Below are 21,095 nucleotides of genomic sequence, written 5' to 3'. Positions count from 1 at the left end.
TGCTATATCAGCAGTCACTTGTTCCGAATAAACCAATGCCACAAGCCTCACAACACAAAATGGAGAGAAAAGAAGAACCACAAGAATGACGGAAGGGCAACAAACACTTAAATGGACAAAAAGGTGAGAAGAAAACAACAGAAATGCAAGAAACAGGTAGAAGAGATTAAAACAACAAAAAAGATTACCATGGCTGGCTGACCATGAGAATAGAAAGGAGAAGCCAGTCACCCCGCAACACATTAAAACCTCCATCCTAAAAGCACTAGGGTGGAGGACACAGAGGGACAAAGGACTTGCGCTAAAATTTAGATCAAATGATAAAACCCACCCTCATAAATAAAACGTAAAACTAAATCAGTTGATGAGGCATTGTCAGATAAAATTAGTGGCAACGAGTCCGGTAACTGAAGATTTCATCACAGGGCAGTCAAAGTGGGGCAGTGCACCAGAATATGGGCCACTGTCAACCGGGTGCCACATCGACACTGAGGCGGGTCTCCAGAGCACAGGAGGTAGCTGTGGGTCACCCACAGAGTCTCTGCGAGAGGCCCACAAGGAGGACTGCCACACATTCGTAGTCTCCTTAACGGCATGCAGTTTGTTGTGCGTACTGAGACTATGCCATTCCGTCTCCCAAAGCCAAAAAACCTGGCGACGTAAAAATGAACGCAGGTCAGTTATTGGAATGCCGATCTCCCTAAGCGGTTTCTGTGTAGCCTGTTTTGCCAGCCTGTCAGCAAGTTCGTTGCCTGGGATTCTGACGTGTCCTGGGGTCCACACAAACACCACTGAACGACCGGTCTGTTCCACGGCACAGGACTCCTGGATGGTTGCTACCAAAGGATGATGAGGGTAGCACTGGTTGATAGCTTGTATGCTGCCAAAGGAGTCAGTACACAGAAGAAACAACTCCCCAGCGCATGAACGGATGTGTTCAAGAGCACGAGATATAGCCACCAGCTTGGCAATGAAAACACTGCAGCCATAGGGCAACGAATGCTGTTCAGTATGTCCTCCATAGACATATGCGAAGCCGACATTAGCATCAGCCATCGGGCTGTCGGTGTAAACTACTTCATGGCGTCAGTACATGTCAAGAATCGAGAGGAAGTGGCAGTGGAGAGCCGCAGGGTTAACTGAGTCCTTACGGCCATGTGAAAGGCCCAGGCGAAGCCGCGGCCTAGGTGTACACCATCGAGGTGCACACGATTGGACCTCGAGTATAGGTGGTAAAGGCAAGGACTCCAGTTCAGACAGAAGGGATTGGGTGCGAACTGTAATTGTAAGCCCTGACCTGGGCCATCGGTGCGGCAGATGAATCGCTGTGAGTGGGAAAAGGAGACAGCAATTCAGATGAGCAACACAATGCTGAAGGCATCGCTGAACCACAAACCAGACTCCCATGCTCAAGGCGGGATTGAACAAGGGCTCTGTATAGTCGCAGCAGCGTAGAGCGATCTGCACACCAGGTGGTGTTACTCAGGCAGCAGAGGGCATCAAGGTGCTGCCAGCACTTCTGCTTAAGCTGATAAAGGTGAGGAAGCCAAGTCAATCGGGCATCGAAAACCAGTCCTAAAAATCGGATATGTCTCCACTACAGTAAGGTAAAGTTCTGGTTCTGGATGAACGGTATGACGCCAACAGAAGTGCACAACACATGACTTTGCGGCCGAAAACTAAAAGCCCATGACTGCGCCTTGTGGTTGGCTCCCTGTAGGTGCCGCTCAGCAACACCAGTACTGGTGGAGCAGTACGAAATGCAGAAGTCGTCTGCATACAGAAGGGGTGAGACGGACAGCTATACAGCTGCTGCTAGATTGTTAATGGCCACTAAAAATAGAGATACACTCAATACAGAGCCCTGTGGGACCCCATTCTCCTGGGTATGGGGGGAACTATGGGAGGCGCCAACTTGGACATGGAAAGTATGAAGCAACAGGAACTTCTGGATAAAAACCGGGAGTGGGCCTCTGATACCCCACTTGTATAATGTGCCAAGGATATGATGTCGCCAGGTGGTGTCATATGCTTTTTGTAAATCAAAAAAGATGGCAATACGGTGTTGGCATCTGGAAAAGGCCGTTCAGATGGCAGACTCAAGGGACAGAAGATTATCAGTGGTAGAGTGACAAAGGCAGAAGCCACCCTGGCACGGAGCCAGTAGGTCACGTGACTACAGGACCCAACACAACTACCGGGGATGTCGCTTGTAGTCAGACGAGATGTTTAATCATCTGACTGTGGATCCTATCAGGCCCACGAGCTGTGTCGGGGCAATGTGCAAGGGCACTGAGGAGCTCCCACTCTGTAAATGGGGTGTTATAGGGTTCACTGTGGCATGTAGTGAACGAGAGGACTTTCCCTTCCATCCCCTGTTTAAGAGTGCAAAAGGCTGGGGGGGGGGTAATCCTCTGAAGCAGAGGAGCGAGCATAGTACTCAGCAAAGTGATTGGCAATCGCATTTGCATCGGTAGATAACACGTCATTTGTGTTAACACTGGGAGCGCCTGTTTGGGTCTGGTACCCAAAAACTCGTTTGATCTTTGCCCAGATTTGGGAAGGTGACGTATGGCATCCAATAGTCGACATGTACCTCTCCCAACACTCCTGTTTCCACCTTTTGATAAGCTGGCAAACGTGGGCGTGGAGCAGTTTAAAGGCTATTAGGTGCTCCAGAGAAAGTTGCTGCTTATGCCGCTGTAGAGCTCGCCGATGCTCCTTAATTGCCTCAGCGACTTCCAGCGACCATCAAGGGACTGTCTTTCACTGGGGACACCCTAAAGAACGAGGGATCGCGTTTTCTGCATCAGAAACAATCGTTGTAGTTACCTGCTCAACCATCACATTGATGTTACCATTTGGAGGAGATTCAACGGTGACAGTATAGGTGAAGGCTTCCCAGTCTCCCTTGTTTAAAACCCATCTGGGTAGGTGTCCATGGGCCTGACGCCAGAGGCAGTGACAGAAAGATGGGGAAGCGGTCACTACCCCACAGGTCATCATGTGCTCTCCAGTGGATAGATGGGAGAAGGCCAAGATTGCAAACCGATAGATCAATGTTTGAATATGTGCCATGTGCCACATTAAAATGTGTGGCAACCCCAGTATTTAAGAGGCAGAGGTTGAGTTGAGAAATTTTGGACTTCTCTGCCTCGGCCAGTAAGAAGTGTGCCACCTCACAAGGGGGTTATGAGCGTTAAAATCTCCCAAAAGTAGGAACGGTTTAGGGAGTTGATCGATCAGTGCAGCCAATGCATTCAGGGGTACTGCGCCATCTGGAGCTAGATATACGTTGCAGACAGTTATTTCCTGCGTCCTTATCCTGACAGCCACAGCTCCAAGAGGCATTTGAAGGGACACAGGTTCACTGCATATTGATTTCAGGGAACAGACGCAAACTTCACCTGACACACTATTATAGTTGGTACAGTTCCTGACATATCCCTATAGCCACGGAGGGCAGGGGTCCGCACTGCCAGGAACCAGGTTTCCTGGAGGGCAATGCAGAAAGCAAGTGTAAAGCTTAACAGTTGCTGTAGCTCAGCCAGGTGCTGGAAAAACTGTCGCAATTCCACTGGAGGATGACATTATTGTGAGGCTGGGAAGGCATGAAGTGAGCAAGGAGGCGGCTATGCCTCAGGGTCACCTGCTGCCTCCGAATGTGTATTTGTGGCCATTTCTATGGTGGATGAGGTCTCAGTGAGATCCAGGTCCACAGGGGACACTAAGATCTCCACTGCATCCTCAGAAGCAGAATTGATAGAGAGTGGTGGTGTTGGGGCCACCAGAGGGTCTTGTTTCTTAGCAGACTTCTTAGTTTGCTTTCTCTCTCGCTTCTCTTTAGGGACTTTCTGAGAAGATTTCTCCGAAGCAGCTTCAGGCACAGACGAAAACTGTGAAGCTCTTCATCCAGCAGATTTTAGCTCCTTGCGCTACTGGCGAGTGTCTGCCGTGGCATTAGTGGAGACCTTGGGAGAGAGGGCCCCAAAGGACCCCTTCTGCACGAGAGGAGCTGAAGGAGGCTGTTGCTTCTCTGGAAGGGGGGAGGGAACTGATGTCCCTTGAGTTTGGAGAGGGGCCTTGCTCCCAAAAAAGGTGCTTTGGGAGCAATGGCTGAAGAGAGGACCACCAAGGGGACAGATGTATTCTGGTGGCCCGGAGGGCCCACTGTTCGTGGCACAGAGTGAGGAACCACTGGCACTTAGAACGGCGATGGTGATGTAGCTGCAGCGTATGTCGACGTCAACCGAATGGGGTGTAATCTTTTGAATTTATGTTTAGCATCTGTGTAAGTCAACCAGTCCAGGGTCTTGTACTCCATGATTTTCTGCTCCTTTTGGAGTACTGGGCAGTCTGGAGAGCATTGGGAGTGGTGCTCTCCACAGCTGATGCAAGTGGGAGGTGGCCAACATGGAGTATCTGGGTGCAGTGGAAGTCCACAGTCTTGACATGTGGCACTGGAAGTGCAGCAGGAAGACACTTAAAGCACTGCATAGGGGAAGGGATGTATGGTTTAACGTCACAGCGGTAAACCATCACCTTGACCTTTTCAGGCAATGAATCACCCTCAAAGGCCAAGATGAAGGCACCGGTAGCAACCCTGTTGTCTTTGGGTCTCCTGTAAACACGCCGGATGAAATGAACACCCCGCCATTCTAAATTGGTGCGGGGCTCGTCATCAGACTGCAACAAGAGGTCACGATGGAACAGAATCCCCTGGACCATGTTGAGGCCTTTATGGGGAGTGACAGAAACAGGAATACTACCCAACTTCTCACAGGTGAGTAACACTCGGGGTTGGGCTAGGGATGCTGCCTGAATCAAGACTGTGCCATTTCGCATCTTGGACAACGCTGTCACTTCTCCAAACTTATCCTCAAGGTGTTCAATCAAAAATTGAGGCTTCATTGGTAGGAAAGAGTCCCCATCAGTTCTGCTACAGACTAAAATCCGTGGTGAATATGGCTCTTTCCGTTCTGTAGCTCTATGTTCCTTCCGTGGTGTGGCGACGAAGGGAAACGATGTAAGGTCATACCTGTCGGCACTGTATTCTACTTTGACCTTCTTAGAGGCTGCTGGTGCCGTACTGTCACCAGCAAGAGATGACTTAGTCCGCTTCATTGTGGGTCATCTGCCCTGATGCCACCTGCTCCAGACAGGGGCTCTCCCCACGGGCACCCCCCAGCCACAGCAAAGGCCAACTCGCATGATGGCCGTTGCCAGGCGTCCTGATGCCCCAGGAAGACAGGCATCTACTCCTCGGCATACATGGGGAGTTTACAGCTCAGGCACCAGCAGTGCGATTCCTGTGTTGTCAGAAGGCTACCACAAAATGGGTACATGACGGCCCCACGACATTGGACTGGCTAACATGCTGGATATTGGATGCAAAGAAATCCAATATTGTCATGGGGGCAAAAGAGGACAGGACACAATGCAAGAAGATGACATACCCCAGAAAGTGTCCTCACCCAAATAGTTGAACGTAGGTGGAGATGCAAAACCACGAAAAGAGATTCAGTAGAACGAATCTAAGGGCACTCCTTCATCCTTGAAAGTGGCAGGTCAAACCATAGAATGGAACCTGTACTCAGAGACGAAAAGTGTGAGACTCCTTTTAGTTGCCTCTTACGACAGGCAGGAATACCTCAGGCCTTTTCTAACCTTGGACCTGCAGGGGGGCACAGCTTTCTAGTTCTTTTATTATACTATATCTGTAATTGCATCAATAGTCCTTTATACATCTCTTTTATCTAACACATACACAACAGATTTTGTTTGACTGGAAGCAACAATTTCTGCAGATTTTCATTTCCAGAAATCATTCTGCACTGGATCAGAGTTTTCTCTCAAACACAATTTAAGTAATCTATTGAAGAAACAGACCTGTAGTTGTTTAAGTTCTCCTTGCCACTTTTCTTGTATGCTAGTGCAATTTTTTGAGGAAAAACTCTCCATAGGAAGAGCTTAGCCAACAATATTTGTTATATTCCTTCTCTCACAGATGCTTTATCAGAGAATTTTATTCTTCATAATTTGTGGACATTGCTCATTGTATGATTTTTGTGAGTGTTTCCTTTGAAGAATTCCGAATGGCTGGTCATTCAAGTATCCTTAAGTATGTAGGTCTTTGGTGACTTCTTTCATACTTCAAATTTTGTACAGAATCTATGAAATTGTTGAAATTATTTTTACTCCGTAAGTAAACAAGGTGTTCTCTGTTCTCATTGATTAAATGACATTTCTGTTATTTGCAATCTTTCTTTTCACTATCTGACTCTGGCGATATTTTAGAGCTCCTGTTTCTTTAACTCATGATGATCTTAGATTGAAGTTGGAAAAATTTTAACTTCATAATAGCAGCTATCAAAGTTGATGAAAATATTATCAGCGATTGTGTAGCTTTGACCTGACACTTTCATAGGAATTATTCTAGATGCTTTCATTTGATATGGTAATAATGCCTCTTAATCAATTTTTTGTTTTGTTTCTCATCTACTTCCAATATTTTAATCTCCACACATTAAGGTATTTTTAAAGGAATCTTCAATAAAAGTCTGATAGTTTTTCCAGAGTTAGAATGTGGAGAATTGTACTAACAATAATTTTCTTCCTCTTATAGAACAGCTACCACAGCAACAACCAACTAGAGAACACACTCCATCACCCCTTCTATTTTTTTCACTGTTGTAACTTTGTTGGAAGATCATCTGTGTAGGTTAAAAACAAGAATTGGACTAGTACTGAAACCCGTGGCACTCCATATGTTATGGTCTCCCTTTGTCAGGTTGTTTTCATGCGTGAGACAGACCCTGTTAATGTGACCCTCTGCTTTTTGTTATGCGGGTAAGATTCTACCCAAGCACGAGGGATGCCGTTACTGCCATAACATTTTAGTTTGCTTACTGTAACTTTGCGATCTACACAATCAAGGGTTTGGCAAGGTCGCAGAATACTTTTTCTTGTTTAGTTCTGTTAGCACTTTGAGTTACAAATTGCATTTGGTGCTTCAGCTACTGTTATAACCATCTGCCAAAGATAAAGATAAACATGCCTCCTCTCCAGTATCAACTTCAACTCACTTGTACCCAACATGCTCAGTAAGTTGTCTGATATTCCAGTCTCTGCCTTCCCCTACAGCTCTTATCCTCTACAGCTCCCTCTAGTAGAATGCAAGTTATCCTTCTTTGTGTTAACACTTGTCCTATCACCCTGTCCTTTCTTCCTGTCAGTGTTTTCTACATATTCTTTTCTTCGCCAATTCTATGGAGAGCCTCCTCATTTCTTATCTTATAAGTTCATGTAATTTTCAACATCCTTCTACAGCACCACATCTCAAATTATTCTTTGGCAGTTTACTCACAGTCCACAATTAATTTCCTTAGAAAGCTGTGCTCCATACATTCTCATAAATTCCTTCCTTAAATTAAGGCTGGTAACTGAAACTAGTAGACCTCTTTTGGCCAAGAATGACTTCTTTGCCTGTGCTAGTTTGCTCTTCATGTCCTCCTTGTTTTAGGCAACATGTTATTCTGCTTCCAAGATACTAGAGTTCCTTCACTGATAGCTTTTTTAATATCAGTTGTGATTTTTTATGTTTGGCTCACCAGTGGGCATGTGACGCCCCTGACCGGTTAACATCAATAGGGAGCTGACTAACCCTATCACACCGTCATCCAGTTGGTTAGTAAAGCACCTCTATTTCCACACCGTGGATGAACAGTACCATGTGCTGTTGCACATCAGATGCATCTAAATTCATCATCTTTCTTGGTATTTTCTGCCGTTTAAGTGTTCTGCAGTCATCAGGTATTGTGAACAACTGTTCTGGGTTGGTACAGCATTAGTAATAACAGTGCAGCACATCTAAACACAAGATTTGCAATTAAAGAAGTCATCCAAGAACTCATCTGCTACAAATTTTCGTCCGAATTCGATAAAGTAATGGACAATGTGCCATACCACTCTGTTGTGATGGATAAAGCTCCAGCAGTGCAGTAGAGGAAAGCGGATATTTTGCTCTGGGTGCAGAGAAATGTTCCATAGGGTAGAGTTGAACATGCATACATACAAGGTGGAGTAAACGGAACTTGTAGTGCTGAACTTACTCTTAGACAGACTGGCTGAAGCTAAAGGACACAGTTTAATGAGGCTTCCTCTCTATCAGAATTATTTAAATCTAAGAGAATATAAAGACTAAGGTGAGAAGTAATGTGACAAAAAACAACATGAAGTTTACGCTCAGTGAGTTTGAAATGTTGCCAATAGTATAAATTGCAAATGTTAGCCTGCTGGAGTGACCGAGTTGTTCTAGGTGCTACAGTCTGGAACCGCGCGACCGCTACGGTCGCAGGTTCAAATCCTGCCTCGGGCATTGATGTGTGTGATGTCCTTAGGTTAGTTAGGTTTAAGTAGTTCTAAGTTCTAGGGGACTGATGACCTCAGAAGTTAAGTCCCATAGTGCTCAGAGCCATTTGAACCATTTTTGCAAATGTTACACCACAAGACTGATCTCAAGTTGTCAGCCATACCAAGAAAGCAGTTGAGGATACATTGGTGTTTGAAGGACTGTGACACGTTTAGAGTAATACATAACTTCTCTTGTTGCCATGTTAAAATCTGCTTTTTTTGTCGAAACACAGCAGAGCTTACAAATATTCATTTCACTAACATTCTAATGCCATTGAATTTGCAACAGAATTCTGAAACAGTGTATTATTGAACTAGCACTTGAGAGCAAGCAGATCAATAGTTTATGAACCAGTCCATTCTCAGAACAAGAATAAATGTGTGACTTTTTACTTATATTGTTTCTTGAGAGTGGAGACATACAATATTCCTCCAAGTTTAAAGACTAATTCAATATGGTATATTATCTACATTTAATATGCAGCAACATATGACTTAACAAGTACAAAACACAAAACTTATAGTGTCCCCTATTTTTCACTGTAAACTGTAAGAATCTCTCACAGTAGTTTAACTAATATTGAAATATGACAATGACTATGACATTAATGAATGGTAGGCAGCTCATCATGAAGCTGCTGAATTAAGTTATGTGAGAATCAGAGCTTATTACTGAATAGTTTCTTTGCAATCATTTGAGAGACAGAAGATCAGCTGGCTTGCATGACTTTCTGTTCAGGCAGTCAAGCGAGCCTGCCAGATTCTAAGTGAAGTAAGCCTGGCATTATTATCATGTTCTAACATGCTCAGCACACACTGGCAACTACACTTCCCTTCACTTGTTCCTTACTGAACTGCCAAAAGTCACAACTAATTTTAAACACACTATATGCTATCTTGGGATCCCAAATTTTGAGTTTATATAATATTCCCACAGCGATGATTTACATGAAATTAATTACCAGAAAGTAATGAACTGTGAACACTACATGTGATGGCTTAGTTGAGTATTGGAACTTAGTACTTCACATTTTCAGCTAGTAGAATGATCACCTTATGAAGCTACTGTTTGTATGTCCAGCATCAAAGATTATTTAAAACCTATGATCTAGCTGTACTAAAACAATAGCAATATTCTATGCATAATACAGGTGTATATGACCTTTGGAGTGTAGACATTAAGGAAAAGACAATCCTCTTCACCCCTGTACTTCTGCCGCACCCAGTCTGCATGCGGGGCAACTGCGCCTTCTTCTAGAGCATCTCTTATGCCTGTCCAAAACTCCGGTGGCTGTGGTGGCTTCATGTTATGCAAACAGAATAGTTATGAACAAAGAGAGTGAAATTGTGTGCATATCATAATTATATCAAATATTAGAAAGAGCACTTCAGTAAAATAATTATTTTCAGCATAGTTGCCAAAGTTTAAGTGAGTACATAATTAACAGGACAAAAACATTAAATTACAACTTTACAATCGGAAGATAAAGGCGAGTAATGATTGAAAAGAAGAGATTATTGTGTCAGTTTGCATCCTTGAACAATGACAGCAAGGAGAAGAGGAAAATCTGGCTAAATGATCACTGCTACAAACTACGAAATAGTGGTATATATTACTGTCTTTGCGGTATAAGGAGGAAGTAGGTCCGTTGTACAGTGATTGAACCTTTGTATTATTTGTAACAACTTATTTATACTGAAGTAACAAATAGTTTTACTTGTAGAGAGTTTATTGCTGACACTCTTGTAAGCAAGAAACCAAAATAACAACTATTAAAACTTGTGTTTTGACAAACTGTGGAGCAATGAAGAAGAATCTGATCGAGTGATAATCTTATTGAACAATAGCTAGCAATTAAAGTGCCATAATATACTACCAATATATAGGAGAATGGGGCAAAATTAGGAGAACAAAGATGACAGTAGATCCTGTGTCCACCTGGAAACAAACATCCTGATTTGCAATTCTGAGGTTCATAACAACTAAGTGGTGGAAGAATCACCCAGAAAAACAAATGTCTGCAGTTCACACACTGTCCCTTGATGCATGTGGTGAATGATCTAGACAGTCTGCAAGTGGGTGTACTGAGAAGCAGACAGGACATGATGGGAGACGCCACAGCTGATGCCGACTGGGAGTGACGGGCTGTTTAAAGGCCACCAAAACGTCCAAAATCGATGAATCTCAACACTGAAGTCGGGAAGAAGACGTATGAGAATTCTGCCCCAAGATGGTGGCTCTGGACTGCAGCTACTTGGGGTCCAGCCACAAGGCTTTCATTTGCTGCTTGTTTAATCTCAAAATAATGTGCTATTTTCAAAATATTGTCCAAGGAAGGGTAGTCTAGTTTAAGAGATGCAGTGTGTACTTCTGGGTCTCAAGCCAACTGAACCACTACATCTCAAATCAAAGAATTTGCATACAAAATTTTGCAAGCAGGATTTTTGCAAGTGGAGTCGCAATGTTGATTCAGTCCTTGCAAATCCATCACCCATCAGTGGAATGGCTGACAAGGTTGCTTGTTGTATCGCTAAAACTCAAGGCACACTGCGACCACATGGAATCTTTGTGAATAATAATTTGATAGTAACAGACACATCTCCTTGAACGTAAGTGTGACAGGATTTGAGAGTAGAACCACCTTCTTTAATAAGAAAAATGTCTCTGGGGAAGACCAAGAAAGGAAGAATGACCATTGGAGTGCATCATTTGAAATCCACAAAGTGGCCAAGTGCTGTGTCCCAATCCTCTTTAGCAATGTTAAACCATGGGTAGTAAATGAGTGGGCTGTTCTTTGCCTGGAAACTGCCCACAGACTATTTGTGTTGGGAATCCTCAATCTGAAGGCAATCCATAAAAGCTGTATTTCCCGATGGAGCAAGTCAGTTTGCTGCTGCTGTTGTTGAAACTGCTATTGGAATCACTGATGTAACTGCTGCTGCAGGTACAGCTGTTGCTGTTGCTGTTTCAAAAGTTGCACAAGCTTTGTGTCCATGGGACACTGCTAATCTTTTACCTCACAGCCAAGTATTGTGACCAGAATTGAGTTAGACTGGGAACAGCTCAAGAACCTGCAGAGATTGGCCAACTGGTCGAGGGTATCAACAGCAAGTGTCCACAGAGTAAACAAGTGGACAACAGTGAGAGAAAGACAGACAATGGTGATGGCACTGTGGAATAATAAGTGCAATGATTAAACCAAAATTGAAAACCCTAAGATGTGGTGAATCCCAACTTGCAGTGAGATCAATACAACAACACAGTGAAATCATAACTGATGGATTGAACAGCTGCGCTGCCGGCTTTAAAAAGCAGCTACAGGCACTGACAGGCCAGCAGGATGAACGTGTCTCCACAGCCAGTGTTGCAGTGGCAATAGCAGTGCTCACAGATCATAGTAATGCCATCTGGTGACTGTCATTGAGGTCCCACCAGTTGGCTGTCAAATTCACTGGGCCAGGAGACCAGGTAAAGGAAGCTCAGAAAGCTGTAAATACAACAGCATTTTATTAAATTTTTTACGTGACTGGAATGAAATGAAATGATCATACGGCACTGTTGATTGGGAGGCTCCATTCGGAGACTTTCACCTCCTTTCAAGTTCTTGTAGATGGTACAAATGTGAGGAAACTTCACTTATTATAATGTTTATTGTTCCAGAGTTTCTACAGCATGAGGGAGGCGAGGGATGGGGGTCAGGGCTAAGGGCAGTGAGTGAGTGAGAGAGAGAGAGAGAGAGAGAGAGAGAGAGAGCACACACGTGCGCGCACGCACGCACGCACACACACGGAGTCCCGGATCCCTTCCCTGCTCCCATCCCAGTACTAAAACACTTTCACTTCTACCCATGCACCCACAGGTCTTTTTTAACTCTCCTTTTCATAATACTGTCTTTTTTTTTTAAATAAAAATGTTGTATTATACTTGCCATGTCTGATATGATAGATTACACCACATTAATTCAATATGGAACATTGTCAGAAAAGAGAGAGAGAGAGAGAGAGAGAGAGAGAGAGAGAGAGAGGAGGAGGGGGGGGGGGGGGGAGAGGAGGAGGGGTAAGTGCCAAGTTTACTAGTGTGGGTAATCAGAATATTAAAACGAAAAGTATATATGTATAGCAGATATTTTATGCAATGTATGCATATTGTTCAGTCTTCATAAACTTTAAAAAATTTGTGGTTTCGTATTCAGATTAAAATGTGCTATAGCCCAAATAGTATAGAATAAGTGTGATCTCACACCATAATTTGAAACAATCTAGGAAACTGATGTACCAAGGAGTTATTTCCTTGCCTGTGTAATTATGGGTTACCTAGCAACTCACAAATTCTAATTACGAGACAACATTATGAAAAGGACAGACTGCTATTTGCCACAAAGATGACACTGAATTGCAGACAGGCATGACAAAAAGACTGTTACATACAAGCTTTTTGCTAAACTTCCACAGCAAAGAAAAACGCACACACATTCAAACAAGTAAGCCCACCTCACAAACACATGACTACTATACCTGGTCACTCTGGCAAGACTGCAACAGAAACGTGTTGAATGAGAGTGGAAAGTAGAGGAGTAGAGAAGAGGAAAAAAGATGATGGGTGTGCCAGCAGAGAGCAGCACACAGTGAGAGTAAGGGGAAGCGAATTGTGAGGAGGTGACAGGACAGAGGGAGCAGAAACAGTTGAGTGGGGAGTGTGGGGAGAGTAGGTTACCACAGATTGAGGCCAAGATAATTTTTCGAGAGGAGAATGTGTTGAAAAGCTGGTGCTGGAGGAAATGATTCAGATCACCTGGGCCACAAAGCAGCCATTGAAATGAAGCTTGTTACGTACAGCAACATGTGCCACAGGGTGATCCACTTTGCTCTTGTCCACAGTTTGGCAGTGGACATTTGTCCTGGTGGATAGATGGTTGGCTGTCATACCTTGATTCCAATAGAGCTGATATATGGCATGGCTGCTTTCACAGGTGGCCAGCATCAGATGGGATGGGCTAAGCACATGACAGGACTGGAACAGGAAGTGCTAGGTGGGTGGATGGGGCAGGTCTTGCACCTGGGTTTTCCACAGATGTATGATCTCTGTGGGGAGGGGTTGGGATGGGGAGTGGCATAGGGATGGACGAGGATATTGTGGAGGTTGGGTGGGCAACGGAGTACCACTTTATGAGGGGTGGGAAGGATTCGTTGGTTGGTGTGGGAATAAAGGGACCAAACTACAGTGTCATCAGTCCCAGTGGGAAGGATATGGGTAAAATGTCCCTAATTGGAGGGTATGATGATAGATAATCAAAGCCCTGATGAAGGATGTGGTTCAGTCGTTCCAGTCTGGGATGATATTGGGTGATGAAAGGGATGCTCCTTTGTAGCTGGTTCTTGGAGATGGTTGGAATATTGGGGAGCATGGGTATATGGCACAGGAAATCAGTTTGTGGCATAGTTCTGGGAGATAGTCCCTGTATGTGGAAGTTTTTATGAGACTGTCAACATATGTGAGCAAGGAAGCTTCCATCACTGCAGATACACTCTCCAGGTGGCCAAGCTGTATGGGAGGGATTTTTTGGTGTGGAAGGGATGTCAACTGTCTAAATGTACGTAGTGTTGGTGGTTGGTGAGTTTAATGTGGGCAGAGGTGGGGGATGGAGCTATCAGAGAAGGGTTTTGGGAAGCTAAGATTTCCTCTAGGCAGCCCATAAACAGATTGATTGGCATAGGACAATGCAATGAAGGTGCCCATGGCTGTGTCGTGGGTTTGTTTGTATACCTTCCCTTCAAAAGAAAAGTAGTTGGATGTTAGGATGTGGTTAGTAAGGTGTATGAGGAATGAGGTAGTGTATTTTGAGTCTGAAGGACACTGGGAGACGTAGTGTTCAATAGTGGCAAGACCATGGGCATGACGGAGGCTGGTGTACAGGGAAATGGCATCAACAGTGACGAGTAGGGATTCAAGAAGTAAAGGAGTGGGAATGGTGGAGAGTTGGTTAAGGAAGTAGTTTTTATACTTGCTGTGGGAGATTAGATTTTGGGCAATAGGTTAGAAGTGTTGGTCAATGAGAGCAGAAATTCTTTCAATAGGACCAAAATAACCAGCTAAAATTGGGCAACCAGGGTTATTGGGTTTGTGGATTTTGGTGAGCACATAGAAGGTGGATGTGCAGGGAGCCATAGGAATGAGGAGAGAAATAGATTCAGGGAAGAGGGTCTGGGAATGGCATAAGTCTAACCAAGAATGTGAAGTCGTGTTGCACTTCTGGGATAGGGTGACTGTGGAGAGTTTATAGTTAGTGGTGTGAGAGAACTGGCAGGGGCCTTCTGTCTGGAAGTCACTGCAGTTCATAACAACAGTTGTAGAACCTTCGTCTGCAGGTAGGATGATAAGGTCAGGATCTGTTTCAAGGCTGTGTGTGGCTGTCCTTTCTTCTGCCAAAAGTCTGGTTTTCTGTGACCTGGACAAGAATGGTGAGGCCAAGTAAGTTGGGAGGTGAGGAATTCCTGGAAAATGACCAGGGGTTGGTTTAGGTGAGAGGGAATCACAGTTGGATGATGATGTGAACTGGCAGAGGCAGGGTTCAATATTAGGATTAAGTTGGCTTTGACTGGAAGGATTGGTGGCAAACAAGTGTTTCCATTGCAGGGATTGAGAGATGGAGAGTAGGTCTTTGACAAGTCCAATATGTTTAAATTTGGATGTAGGGCTCAAGATGAGGCATCTGAATAGGACTGAAACTTCTGTGAGGATTTTAGTGGAAAGGTTGAACAAAGTGTTCTGGGATTGTTTTGGCTCAGGATTTAGTGGAGTGTTGGAAGGGAGTATTGTGGAACGTGGCAAGCAGAAAATGTCAGCTAGGCAGGGTCTGGGTGCTATGAGCGGTTGATGAGGAGGAATACTGAGGGTAAGACAGTGGTTGGATAGTGATGCCCCAAGGCAGTAGTAAGATATCGGTAGGTTGGATAACTTACACAGTTTGTACCTGGAATGCTCTTCTAGATGCTGGAGTGCAAGGGATTCAGTTTCCGATATGTGATCTACGTAGGAGGGCCTGCACGGTAGAAGCATGTCGCAGAGGTGGCAGAGTTGGCCTTTGATGCCTGTGCCATGATGATGTGTTTTTCCAGTACCAGGTTTGTGAGGGATCGGGAAGGAGGGGTGGGCTCCAGAGAGAAGCATCCTTGTCATTTCACCATTGGGGGGGGGGGGGGGGGGGGGGGGGGGGAGAGAGGAGGGGAGGAGGGAAGGGGACATTCCATGGTTTAGCCAGCATTCAAAAGTTGGAGAAGGAGTCCACTGTGGCAGGAATGGCATTGAGGTAGTGGAAAATGACATAGGAAATGGGCAAATGAAGGCAGTGAGTGGTTGTGAGGGGCGCTGGATAGTAGGGAAAGGCACACAAAAATATATCTAGATATGCAAAAATACATACAAATACATACAGTGTGCGCAAGTACATAAAATATGTCAAAAATCCAGGAAAAAAGAACAATGGATGAGATATGGGAGAATGCACATGCTGGGATCAGGAAGGAGGGGGATGGCGGAGGAATCAGTTAGATTCACAGGTTCGTGTGGCACAGGTACGTGTGGAAAATAACACGCAAAAATATGACAGATGAGGGTGAAATGTTATTGATAGGAATGATTATACTTGTAATTATGAGCGGAAAGAATTTGGGGCATGAGATGCTGCACTAGCAGTCCACATGGTTACGGAGCCATGTACTCTATGTGGATGAGACAATTAATACAGCACAACTGGAACAGTGCACACTTTTTAAGCAATGAAAACAGACATAGAAGAAGAGAGAGAAAGGACACTAAGTAGAATAGTGTTTTAGAGGAAAAAGTAACAAAGGAAAACATCAATGGGTTGTGGGATGGAAGAAAAGCTGTTAGGTAAACTCAAATAATGGCAAGTCCAGTTTGGGATATGAACAATGTCATTTAAAGGATAGATTGCTACTCACCGTAAAGATGACACGTTGAGTTGCAGACAGGTACGATGAAATGAGTGTTTATATATATAATCCATCCATCAAGCATTTGCTATTCCAGTCCTGTCATGGGCTTATCCTACCCCATTAGAGGCCAGGCCACCTGTAAAAGCAGCCATGCCACATATCAGCTCTGCTGCAATCATTTCTCAGCTTTTTATATTGGTGTGATTACTAACCACCAGGATGAATGGCTACCACCAAACTGTGGTCAGAAGAGGACCACACTGTGGCAGAACATGCTATAGTACATAACATGCTTCATTTCAATGGTTGCTTCATGACCTGGGCCATCTGGATGCTTCCCTCCACCAGCACCAGATGGGAGTTATCCTTACAACACATTCTCTGCTCCCAAAATCATTCTACCACGGTCCAGCCAACTGTTTCCACACTTTCAGTCCTGTCACCTACTCACAATTTGCCTCCTCTCACCATGATTGTGTGCCACTATCTGCTAGTGAATTCAGCAGTCTTTTCCCCTTATCTCCTCCTCTTCTTTCCACTCTCCATCTCCCCCCTCCCCTGCCTCCCCCCTCAGCCCCCTTACACTGCACCTGGCAGCCCTGTCCTGCCACACCCAGTCCCTGTACGCTCCGCCACGCAACACCGATTCCTCTTCTCCCACCTGTACCCTGCTATACCTTACCACCCTCCCCCCAAGCTCAAGGGCCATGTTCCAGACTGTTGCTCCTGTTTGACACATTTCTGTTGCAGTCTGGCCAGAGAGAGCATTCATGTGTAAGTGACGTGTGCTTGCTTGTGAGAATGTGTGTATGTTTCTATTCTGGAGAAGGCTTTGGCCAAAGGCTTATATGCAAGAATCTTTTTGTCATGCCTGTCTGCAACTCAACATATCACCTTTACAGTAAATAGCCATCTATTGTTTTCATGATACAGGGTGTTTATAAATGAATAATCTGCATTTTAACACTTTATAATATTTATTATATTAAACTTACAGTTATAAATGATATGTCAAATGAAAGAACAACTCAAACAGTTTTACCAAAACCTTATAAAAGTTCAATGTGAGCACCATTTGTCAGGCGGCACACATCAAGTCTATAGCCAAGTTCTTCCCAAACATTGATCAGTGTATCTTCAGTGATTGTAGCAACAGCTGCTTCAATCCGGTTTCTTAATTCAGGGAGGTCTGCTGGTAGCGGAGGCATGTACACACAATCCTTGATGAAGCCCCAAAGGAAAAAAATCGCATGGCATTAGTTGAACGTGGAGGCCATGCAAAGCAAGCCCTGTCATTGGTCCCCTTGTGCCCTATCCAGCACTTCGGTACAGACTTGATGTGTGCCGTGTGACAAATGGTGCTCACATTGAACATTTATAAGGTTCTTGTTAAACTGTTTGAGTTGTTCTTTCATTTGACATATCATTTATAACTGTAAGTTTAATATAATAAATATTATAAAGCGTTAAAACCCCGATATTCATTTATAAACATGCTGTATTATTTATATTCCAACCTGGACTTTCCACTGTTTGATTTTGCGTAACAGCTTATCTTCCGACCCACAACCCATTGATGTTTTCCTTTGTTAGTTTTCTTTAAAACACTACTCTACTCAGTGTCCACTCTTTCTCTTCTTTCCTGTGTTTTCTCATTGCCTTACAAACCGCAGACCCTCAGAGCCACACTGTACCAACAGTCTTGCCCACTCACAATGCACAGTCGTGTACCATGCCCCAAATTCTTCCTGCTCATAATTACGGGTATAATTATTCTACTGATCACATTTCCTCCTCATCCTCTCATATCCTCTTGTGTTTTATTTTCTGCACCTGCCTGTGCCACATAAACTTGTGAACCTAACCAATCACACTCCCTCTTTTCGTGATCCCATGTTGTTTCTCCCATAACTCATCTGTCCTTTCTCCCACGTTTTTCACATTTTTGTGCATATTTTTTGCATATTATACATAATTTATGCGTCCTTTTTTGTTATCCAGCTCCCCTCACAATGACCTAACACCTCCATTTGCCTTTTCCTGTGTAACTTCATGTTTCCAAAATGCCATCCCTATCACAATGGATTCCTGCTCCATCTTTCTGTACCAGTTCAGAAAAGTATCCCTTTCCCAGTCTAAAACCCTGTCTTATCTCCTGTTCCTGAAATGCTACCTAAACCATGCCGCCCCCCACCCCTCCCCCCTACCCCAAAGGCCTAATCGTAATAATTCCCTTCTCCGGATGCCACCTCTCCTTTCACAACAACCTTCACCTTTTCATATTCCACCAGCCCCTGTCCCTCACAAACTTCATACTGCAACAACACATCTCCATGTCACAGGCATCCCAGAACCACTTCTGTTCCCTCTGCAATACTCTGCTACTATGCACTCCCTACTCCATATACTAAGGTGACAAAAGTTATTGAATAGGGACATGCACTTATACAGACAGTGGTATTATCATGCACACAAGGTATAAAAGGGCAGTGCATTGGCAGAGATGTTATCTGTATTCAACTGATTCATGTGACATCACCTGCAACGGCTCTCTGGATTCATGATAATATCAGTTGGACCCTAGATGACTGAAAAACTGTGGCCTGGCCATATAAGTACCAATGTCAGTTGGTAAGAGTTGATGGTAGGGTGCAGATCCCAGGAAGCCATGGGCCAAAGTTGACAACAAGGCACTGTGCAAGCTGGCAGTGGGATCATAATGGTGTGGGCTCTGTTTATGTGGAATGAACTGTGTCCTCTGGTCCAACTGAACTGATCATTGACCAGAAAAGGTTATGTTCAGCTGCTTGGAGACCATTTGCAGTCATTTATGGACTTCATGTTTCCAAACAACATTGGAATTGTTATGAATGACAATGTACCACTTCACGTTGCCACAACCATTTGCAATTAGTTTGAAGAACATTCTGGACAACTGATTGAAGATTCTTGCCACCCAGATTGCCCAAAATGAATCCCATTGAACATTTACGGGACATAATTGGGAGATAAGTTCATGCATAAAGTCCTGCTCCAGCAACCCCTTCACAATTATGGGCAGCTATAGAGACAGCATGTTCAATATTTCTGCAGGGGACTTCCAATGACTTGTTGAGTCCATTCCATGTTGAGTTCCTGCAATACGCAGGTCAAAAAGAGATCCGACACAATATTAGGACGTATCCCATGACTTTTGTCACCTCAGTGTACATCACATCTCAAAAACTGAATCCTTTGCACTCCAGCTCTTAGAAGAGCATTCCAGGCACCCCCTCCATTAAGTTATGCAGCCTGCTAACTGACACCTTGGAGCACCAATATCCAACTGCTATCCTACTCATATTGTTCCTCCCTGTCAACCCCTCATAGCACCCAGACCATGCCTAGCTGACCTTTTCAGCTTGCTTCATTCCCCCAACACTTCACTAAATCCAAGGGCGAAACAATTTCACAACACTGTTGTTAACCTTTCCACCAAAATCTTCAACCCACAGAAGTGTCAGTACTCTCCACAGGCCTCACCTTCAGCCCTACACCCAAATTTAACCATGTATGACTTGTCAGAGACCTACTCTCATTCTCCTGATCCCTGCAATGGAAACACTTGTTTGCCACCAATCCTTCCAACCAAAGCCAAACTAATCCCAACACTTAACCCTTCTCTACCATTTCACATCACCATCAAACTGTGATCGTCCCCTCATCCCACTTATCTACCACCTGGTCACTTTCCAGGCATCCCTTACTTCAAATTTTGCCTCACCATCCTTCCCCTGGCCCCAGAACATCAACATAGTAGCAGAAACAAGGACAGCCATACATAGTCTGAAAACAAATCCTGACCTTATCATCCTACCTGCAGACAAAGGTTCCACCCCTGTCGTTATGAACCACAGTGACTACCTGGTGGAAGGCCTCCACCAATTGTCTGACACCTCTAACTATAAACTGTGCCACTGTAATCCCATTCCAGAAGCAAATAATAACCTACACACACACACACACACACACACACACACACACACACACACACACACACTTCTGTTAAGTTCCCAAAAGCCACAAACCCAATAACCCTAGATGTCCCATTGCAGCTGATGTTAACAAAAATCTAGCCCCCCCACATCAACACATTCTCCACTCCTAAATCATCCCAGCCTCAACCTATAGTAACCTACAGTCCTCCCCACCTCTCAGCTCCTCACGGTTTGCTCTCCTAACCCTCACTGTGCACTGCTTTCTGCAGGTGCACCCACCACTTTTCGCCCTTTTTCTTCTCACGTTTCCACTCAGTGTTCCTCACCCCTCCCAGCCCCCAGCCGCCAGACACTGCACCTGGCAGCCCTGGACCACCACCATCTACTCACTTTAAATTCTGCGCCAGGCAGTGCCGATTCCAATTCCCCCAACTGTATCCTGCTATGCCTCTGCCTCCACTACCATGTTTGGACTGTTGCTCATGTTCAACACATTTCTATTGCAGTCTGGCAAGATGGGCTGGAGATTACAGTTGTGTGTGAGATGTGCTTGTTTGTGTGAACGTGTGCTCTTCCCCCCTGAAGAAGGCATTGGCCAAAAGCTTTTATGATTATATGAAGCAGTCTTTTCGTCTTGTCCATCTGCAACTCAATGTGTCATTGTTACGGTGAGTAATGCTCTATCTTTTTCATAATATTGTTTATATTCCAACCGGGACTTTCTGTTGTTTAACTGCCATTCTAGTATGA

The 21,095-nt window shown here is 44.4% G+C and overlaps 1 protein-coding gene across 2 annotated transcripts in view; it reads right to left on the bottom strand.

Annotated features, from left to right (window-relative positions):
• LOC124592299 (juvenile hormone esterase-like) overlaps positions 1–21,095 on the bottom strand; it is a 106,008-nt gene that overhangs the window by 52,028 nt on the left and 32,885 nt on the right. For both annotated transcript variants that reach the window (XM_047131822.1, XM_047131823.1), the window contains exon 4: positions 9,575–9,712. In XM_047131822.1, coding sequence (XP_046987778.1) covers positions 9,575–9,712 — 138 coding nt within the window. The remainder of the gene's footprint in view (positions 1–9,574; positions 9,713–21,095) is intronic.

This window comes from Schistocerca americana, chromosome 2 (genome assembly GCF_021461395.2).
Source record: "Schistocerca americana isolate TAMUIC-IGC-003095 chromosome 2, iqSchAmer2.1, whole genome shotgun sequence".
Taxonomy (NCBI): Eukaryota; Metazoa; Arthropoda; class Insecta; order Orthoptera; family Acrididae; genus Schistocerca; species Schistocerca americana.
This window is presented reverse-complemented; position numbering and strand designations above follow the sequence as displayed.